This window comes from Octopus bimaculoides, chromosome 12, assembly GCF_001194135.2.
Source record: "Octopus bimaculoides isolate UCB-OBI-ISO-001 chromosome 12, ASM119413v2, whole genome shotgun sequence".
NCBI lineage: Eukaryota > Metazoa > Mollusca > Cephalopoda > Octopoda > Octopodidae > Octopus > Octopus bimaculoides.
In genome coordinates, this window is record NC_068992.1 from 27,840,691 (window position 1) to 27,849,713 (window position 9,023).

At 36.9% G+C, this 9,023-nt stretch overlaps 1 protein-coding gene across 3 annotated transcripts in view; it reads right to left on the reverse strand.

Annotated features, from left to right (window-relative positions):
• Positions 1-8,236, reverse strand: part of LOC106871911 (tumor protein p63-regulated gene 1-like protein) — a 92,270-nt gene extending 84,034 nt beyond the window's left edge. The window contains exons 1-2 of one of the 3 annotated variants that reach the window (XM_014918668.2): positions 7,990-8,236; positions 6,715-7,208 (exon numbers count right to left, since the gene is read on the reverse strand). In XM_014918668.2, coding sequence (XP_014774154.1) covers positions 6,715-7,083 — 369 coding nt within the window. In that variant the 5' untranslated portion in view covers positions 7,084-7,208; positions 7,990-8,236. Of the gene's footprint in view, positions 1-6,714; positions 7,209-7,541; positions 7,636-7,718; positions 7,887-7,989 lie in introns of those variants that run through there. The other 2 variants (XM_014918669.2, XM_052972119.1) reach the window with 2 other exon arrangements.
• Between the last annotated feature and the right edge of the window lie 787 nt (positions 8,237-9,023).

Genomic DNA, 9,023 nt, shown 5'->3' on the forward strand with positions numbered 1-9,023 from the left:
GTTGGTTTGATGATTTTGATGGACAGCTTAGAGAACTGAAGGTCAATGTCAGCAGGAAAATACTTGTCAGGGTTAGAACTCTACAGGGTTTGAGGGCTGCAGGCCAGGGAAGGAATGACTGCTAAAATATTTTATGTGGGGGTTAATGGTGGGGGAGGGGGGTCAGAGAGAATAAGGGGTGGGAAGGGATATGGAGAGGGTATGCAGCAGTAAATTAGTACAAAAAGATCAAAGACCATTGTAGTAGCATTAGATAAGACAGACAGACATGAAAACAGACAGACAGACAGACAGACAGGTTTACAGGCAGACAGACCGACAGGTGGATAGATGGATGAATGGATGGACAGAGAGAAAAACCCATGCATTTGTGAGTCAGAGTTTGAAGACGTGCTAAAGAAATTCCTTCAACTTTGTGTAAAGGTACTTTTTCACAAATGTCACCTTTAACCCTTCAGCATTCAGGTTACTCTGTCAAATGTTCATCATCATCATCATCGTTTAACGTCCGCTTTCCATGCTAGCATGGGTTAGACAATTTGACTGAGGACTGGTCAAACCAGATGGCTACACCAGGCTCCAATCTGATTTGGCAGAGTTTCTACAGCTGGATGCCCTTCCTAACGCTAACCACTCAGAGAGTGTAGTGGGTGCTTTTACGTGCCACTGGCACGAAGGCCAGTCAGGCGGTACTGGCTATTCACATTGTTTTGAATTAATTATGCATTATCTTGTAGCTTTGAAATTTTGATGAAGTAACTGTTAATTTTTAGAATTATATTGTAGGGTTGGTGTGTGAGGTCAGATCTGGCCAATTTGAACATAAAACACCTGGAATATTTTGGCCAGATATGGTCACTTTAAATGCTAATGGGTTAATATGTACACCTAGATATTCCCTTTTACTGACATTTGTATGTTAAAAAATTAAGTCGGCCAATCATTATGATTTATATTCTAGATGGTTCTAACATCAACTCTTAAATACTAAATGTCACTGAGATCTGGTTAAATTGAATTTCTGAAAAGTTTTAGGATATTTTACATCAATGTTTTTGTACAACTTAAATGGATGACATTCAATATTTACTTATTGATTACTGAATGTCATTTCAATGGTTCACAGAGATAGAGATTGAACTTACTACAATGAAGATATCTTTCTCCAATGCAGCTACAGTTTCAAAGGGCATCTAAAAGCAAAAATTTAATCCCCAAGTCTTGTAGAGTAACAGATAAGATAAAAAGTACAACGTGGTTTCAACTCCTAGTTAAAACTCTCTCACTCAGTTACACTGCTAATATCTTTTGAATAAGTCCTGAACACACAGCCACAAACTCTTGTTAGAATCATCAGTCCAGGGTGCCTTTGGCTGATGAGGTACAACAAAATTAAAACACCAAGTGTCCCAGAGTCCCCTTGTGATAATGAATCAATTGTGTTATGAGCACACCTTTGTTGAGAGGAGTTGTTCTTTGATGAAACAAAATAGTGATTAGCATATTTAGGCTTGAATCTGCCAGAATGTATTAAGAATAAACATACAAATCATCGTTTTGATTCTTGCTGTTCACCAAGTATTAAATGATTTATAATACACATTATGCTTTCATTAACCCATTAGCACCTAAATTATCACTCTAAAGAAAAAAATAATCTATTGATCTTTTTTTAGCTTGTTTAACACTAAGGAATATTTGAAGCCAAAATATAAAAAAATTTTTACACATGCACACATACAAACATGCACACACACACACACACACACACACACACACACACATCATCATCATTTAAGACTGACTTTTTCATGGTTGCATGTATCAGATGGAATTTGCTGAGGCAGGTTTTCAACAGCTGGATGCTCTTCCTGTCACCAACTCTCACCAGTTCCCAAGCAAGGTAATATCTCCTCTCGTCCTTCAAACACTAGAGGCACAAGGGCTGGAAGATGGCAGACAAATGACATCATTTGTATGACAGTGACATTCTTCACAACCAGTATGTGATATGAAAACAAAGATACATAAGCACACAAACACACACACATTATCATCATGATTTTTATGTCCACTTTCCTGGTGGTTTGACAGAAGCCAGCATATGGCCCCAGTGTTATACTTTTGACATGATTTCTATAGTTAGATGCCCTCCCTAATGCCAGCTACTTTATAAAGTGTACTGGGTACTTTTTTCATAACACCAGCACTAATAAGGATGCCTTGTAACTTGCAAGACCAAAGAGCCCCTCAAATGAGAAGAAGGTTAAGATATAGGTTAGAATTTTTAAAGTGTTAAAAGGTTAAAGAATGATGGGAAGAACAGGTTTACTATTTGTCGAGTAGATTCATGACTACTTCATATTTTAGTTGGGTGGACAGGAGGAGCTGGAGTGGGGCACAAACAAAGGTAAATACAGTAATAACGAAGTATTAGAATGCACCCTCATGGTAACATGTCCAAGATAGGTGTAGAAGAGAATGTAGACACAAAAATATCAGAGAGAGTGGTGGGCAAAGTTGTATGAAAGAAGAGGGAGTGAATATGAAAATGGGATGAAAAAAGTCAGATATATAAAAGAGATGAACAGAGGTGAAATGGTCTCTATGATTGGGTACAATAAGAACGATGACTGGGAGTAGTAGTACAAAGGATAGTAAGTGGTGGCTAGCAACACAGAGATGGAGATATGATATGGTATATAGTAACAGGCCCGGTTTTCATTTTATGCAGCAGCAGAATAATACAGTAGACAGGAAAGTGATATAGGAATGCATGTTAGAGGCTGCAACTGGAGAAAGAGTGGCGAAATAGATACCAACAAGTATGGGGTTGGGGTCGCTGATGCTATGAATGAGGAATGGATGTCAATGGGAAACAGTTGGGGGAGAGGGGCTCAGTTGTGTGGGTGGGTGCAAGGAGAATCAGTTGTGTAGGTGGAAGAAGGGAATTGTTTTGTTCCTAGAGTACAGATACACAGATACATTATGCTTTGAGAGCGTTAGTCATGGTGTGCTAGCTTGACTTGGTGATTCTTCTCAAGTACTGCATATCACCAATCATCACAGTCTTTTTCATCTCTTCCACAAGTCTCAATCAGCTTTCCCCACCTCATTTCACATTTTCTTGAGTCTCCTTCTTCCTCAGGTCCTATCTACTATGAGTGATCAGGAATCCTATATACAGCGGCCTTCATCTATACACTTCACATTCCCAAACCAGTGCAGTTTCACATCTGGTTCCACTCTCTCTCTGTCATTAGGGAGGGCAGCCAACTATAAAAAACACACCGGACAACAAGCAGTAGGGCTAGGTGCAGTCCTCTGGCTTGCCTTCTATCGATCCGTTCAAGCCATGCCAGCATGGGAGGCGGGCATTAAATAATGATGATGATGATGTATGCCATCAACATCATTTAATGCCCCCTTCACCAAGCTGGATGCCCTTCCTAATGTCAAGCTTTTTTTCATGGCACCAGCGTTAATGAGGTCATCAAATATTCATAAGACAAACCCCTCAACCAAGAGGGGTTTCACATTGAAGGAAGCGAAAGTATGGTAGAGGAGTAAAAATAGGTGTCTTGCTGAAGAGAAGAATTTATGGCTACTCCAGCCAGAAAGAAAGAGATGGTGAAGGTATACCCTGAAGGTGCAGGGTGAATATGAATGAGAGAATAAAAATAGAAGAACAGAAAGGCTGCATGGGTAGGTAAGTACACTAGAGTGGGAAAAGAGTGTGACAGCTGATTGGAGGGGAGATTGATGCCAATGCAATGAATATTAGTTTGAGGGAAGGGGGAAAGAATTAGGAGTGGGTCAGAGAGGAAAAGGATGTAATAAGGGACAGTAATAGGGATACAATATGAAGAGGATAAATTACAGAACCTGAGTGCATAGTACCACAGTTAGGAGATTGATGGAGGGATGGATGTTAGATGGGGAGTTGTGGGAGAGTGTTTGACAGGACCTCAATTTTGCTGAGATGAACAAGTCTTCTCAAGCACAGCTTATTGCCATTCATCTTGGTTCTTTGCCATTTCCTCTAGGGGGTTCAACATTCACTTCATCCCACATCTACCTGCATCTGATGTCCTTCCTAGCTGATGCAGGGATGATTTATCATCATCTTCCAATATATGTAATATTTTAAAACACAGTACATCCATAAGAGGAGATGTTACCTCAAACAAATACCACTGTAACTTGCCTGTTAACCAAGGGCCAGTTTTAACCTAGATATATTCAAATTGAGTCCCATGCCAAGAGAGGGCTCCATGCTCATGCTCAAGCAGATGATGCTATGATGACTTTTTGGTATATCATTGTGGCTAAGATGTTGAAACCTCAAGCCCTCAATGTCTTTTGGTTGGGACTGGCGTATTACATGAAGCATGAACATCAATCTTCAGCTTTTGTAGAGAGGAGGGCCCCACTGACAATTCTCTAATGGGCCCTGCAATTCCTAGCATCAGCCCTGCTGTTAACAATGCATATACATTAAGTATGATGCATAGATGGCTATTTTAATTTAATACTGCTTCTATTATGTATAATGGTATTATCATTATCTTTATCATTAACAACCGGAAGCAAAAACATAATAATAATAATGAGTCTATTGTATGCAATGTTCAGGTACATTGCATACAAATGATCAATAAATCTTGTTCAGCAATTCTTTTCACACAGTTAATTGTGTAGCAAAGTATCTACCTTCACCTAGGCCTGTATTTCTTTATATAGTGACAGAGTGTGCATACATGTTTGTCCTTTTTTTTCCTATGGTTTTAACGGCTGGTTGCCCTTCCTGTCACCAACCATATTATAGTGTGGACTTATGTTAGTCGTAGTCAGGTTTTATACAGTGAAACTAAATACAGATAAAATAAATGATTTCACATACCTTGGTGTACAAGGTCAAACTTCTAGAAGACAGATAGTCCTTTGAATCATCTAAAATATGAATGATACTTTATGATCTCAAACGAACGAAAGGTAAAAATTCACCCTAATGGAATTTGTACCCAGACCATAATTAAATACTGTATGGCCCTATATACAATGTCTGCTCATTATAATTCCATTCACATCTAGGATGCTTTATAGAAATATTATACAAACCCTCAGTATTTAACTGGTACTGAGTTAATAAAATGGAAACTCAGAGGGATGAAAAGTAAAATTAATTTTGGCAGGATTTGAAATAAGAATGTAATGGTCTATAAACTAAAGACCACAACACTAAAGTCAAATGTTCAAACGATTTTGTCAATCCATGCGTCAATATTACTAAGTAATAATGTTCACATGACAGTATCTGGCATTCTGCTTGTTGTAGTTGATTAATCAGGTCAGCCTGATTGAACAGATCTATAATCGAAATCATACTAACCATGACAACCTGTAGTTTTAGTAGTATTGTAAGACTACATTACCTAACGTAGTCTTATTTAAGACTACATTATTTAAGATAGCAGGGTGTGGTTTGTAGGCAATTTGGCTGCGATTTCTAGCATATAGAACGACCACTAAGATGATCCTTCATTGGCTCGCCTTCACCTTATTTCATTCATTTACGAAACATTTGATTAGAAATAATTTCAACGTAGGATTTGGGTTTTTGCGTTTTACTTTCTGAAGTTCCAGTATTGATTTATTGTAGAAACCAATTACCTATGACACTGATGTAACACATGGTGGTCTGGTATGCTCGTTCAGCTGGTGGCCCCAGTAACAGAAGATTGGCCAAACGAGCAATGTTTGACATCGGGTCTGGCAGGTGAGTCACGACTGAAGTGACGTAAAAAGTAATGTGGAATGCGAATGCAACGAGATGCTTGGGTGGAAGTGATGTTATGACTGGCAAGTTGAGATGAGCAAAGGCAGTTGTAGTAGTGGTCATAGATGAGTCACAGAGAACAAGTTATCCTCGTTCGAAAATTCTATGAAGTAAACTAACTACAAAAACACATGCGAACAACTTCTTCTATGTAAATAAATGCAGACCTAGCTAAGTGCAACTAGAAACTTCAGTACTCAGTTTGCTGTGTAAAAAAGGAAAGTATTTCCCCCTTTATGTTTTACTTCCTGGTTGTTCGTTATACAATCAATGGAACTAAGTTCTAAGACTGATATAGTGCATACCTCAGCATCTCTGTTTACCTTTCGCTACAATGGCAATATTTCAGACCATTATATCATAATATATTAACAGTAATGTTCAGTAAAAATAAACTTAGGACGGATCGAGGGACCCGCACCAGCTTTTTTTTAAATATGTATTTTTCTGGTTATGACTTTTCATAGTATTTACATCGTTTATACACTTGAGGGAAACCATTAATGCCACATCTCATTTCAGCTACCCTATCCTTAAGATATTTGGTTTCATGCCTATTATCGAACAGATGACCCCCTTTTGAACGGATCGATATATTGATAAATACGTAACCACTTCTATAATATAACGAAAAGGTAACTGGAAAAAAAAAAGTAGATGTGTAGGTGTGCAAAAATAACTATTGGTGGAGAGATGAGAGAAGAAAAAAAATGAGATAGAAAGGAAACAAGGGTAAATGTATTGTTATATGAATCGTTTAAAAGTGGGATAATTATGCTGTGATAAATAAGGTGAGTGAATGTGAGCGGCATAGAGATAAGATCAATGTGAAATACAACATAAGAGTAGTGGACAAGTATGGTAAATCCTCTTACCTTGTAACTAAAAAATAAATCGCATGCTTCATCCGTCCGGACAATGTTCTGTTTCTTGGATGTTCTACTACTTGTACTCAAAGTACTCCTTCGACTGTATGTACTTCCTGGTCGACTTCTGTTGAGGTTGGGATCCGTGGCCATAGCTTGATTGTCGATGGGGGTCGATGCATGTTGTTCATTTCTAATAAACGGATGACCATCTGTAATATCATTGCTGCTGCCATGGTAGGTGTGTACTCCGATATAACCAGAACTTGTTGGTTTCAAACTTAGGGTGGCACCGACAAACTCACCTTCCTTTTCATCTGCCGATGACAGATGTTCGTCACTTAGGTATTCAGATACGAATTTATCATCGGTCATCATTTTGAACACGATTCTGTTGTGCACTGACTTCTTTTTATAATGTCACCTACCAACGATCACTACACTGTTGTTCGAGGGTGTGTATAGTGTCGCGTGTGTATATATATATATATATATAAGTAGAGCTGTAGAGATAACAAAGAAGAAAGTATTAATTGGGAAATGACAACTAAATTGACATTACGGAATTAATATACATTATTATATACATTCACATTTCTGAAAGAAAAAGTCAACATATTGTTTACTATATTGGTTCGATCACGTGTTCAACTGATCGATACGAATTACGAAGAAATACATGTGTATATATATATATATATATATATATATATATATATATATATATATATATATATATATATATATAAATATATATATATATATGGTTGAAATTTATATACAGAGAGAGAGAGAGAGAGAGAGAGAGAGAGATGAATGTACACTAGTATACAGACGTAGCGAATTGCGTTTGGAATTGGTAAAATGGCTTGAGTCTTAAGTGTCCGAAGGATGGTAACATTTTCTATGCCAATAACACTCCCCACATATATATGTATATACACACACACATATACGGAGAGAGAAAGATCTAGTAAACATGAAGTTTATTTAAATAAATTAAATAATCTTACCAAAAGAAACTCTATTTTCTATAGGCCTATATAATGTAATGTTTGTCAAAATGTTAATTCTATTGTTTCAGTTTATGTGTGATAAGAAGAGAGAAATAATGTGTGCCTCATCACGACGAATAATAATTTACTTAACTTTCGTTTCTAGATAAAACTTAGTTTAGTTGCCACTGCTTGCTAAGTTGTAGGTGCACCTAAGTTAGCGAGAGAGAGAGAGAGTTCTCGCCATGTACAAACAAACATGCGTAAATCAACAAAGCAGACTTCTTACCTCGTCGTCTTTATTGATAGTTACTAGTTAATAATATTATTTTAACTACTAGTAGTTCCTTCTTGTCCTCACATAGTAGTAAAATAGAGTTGGGTGTTCAATAAATGAGATATAATGAAACGACAACCTAGTATCTAAGTAAAGTGAAAATAACTTGTCTACTGTGGGTGGCGGTGAGGCAGAAAATACAAGAAATAAATACAAATTCCTCTGCCCTCTCCTGCTAGTGCTGCTGCTGCTGATGACAGGTGATGTCACATTCTGGAATATCTCTCACTAATCGTTCTTTATTCCCATGTGGTTTCACCGAACTATCATTCTATAATTCTATAATTCCGTTGTTCTGTTAATTACATAAACTTGACAACGCCTTTTGTTTTATTGTTTTACAGTATTCTCTTTGTTTTATTTTCAATTTCTCCTTGTTTTATTTTCATTTTCTCTTTGTTTTCTTTTCTTTTGTTTCCCCACTTTTTTTTTCACAAAGTCTTCCTTTATTTCCTCCCAAAATAAACTCAACTAAATAATTGGACATTGACAAGGAATTTTTTCTGAACATTTGTTTCTTTGAATTAAAAAAAATTCGCATAACTATTTTTTTTTTTTACTCATTTCAGTGATTGAACTATTGCCATACTAGGGCATCGAATTATTATTATTATTATTATTTTATGTTTGACTTTTGTTTTGCATTTGTACAAGTCTCACCCAGAGACCTCAAGAGACAACAAGTTAGAAGTTCATGTAGGTGTTATGCCTAGGGTACCATATATTTGGATTTGTACAGTTTTGTTCTAGTGAATGTTTAAGAAACCATAAGAAAATTATGTGTTTGTTTTAAAATTTGAGATCACATAGGCAGTATTTTACGTAGGATATGGGCAGTTCCCATGAGCACTATCTTTTGAACTTCAACCATTTTGGGGTTTCCTGGTATCTGAGCTAGGTAGTAATCAGCCCGTTTCGCTGTCATTCCCAGGGCACCTATGACAATAGGTATTGTTTTCATCTTCAGACGAAATTATTATTATTAT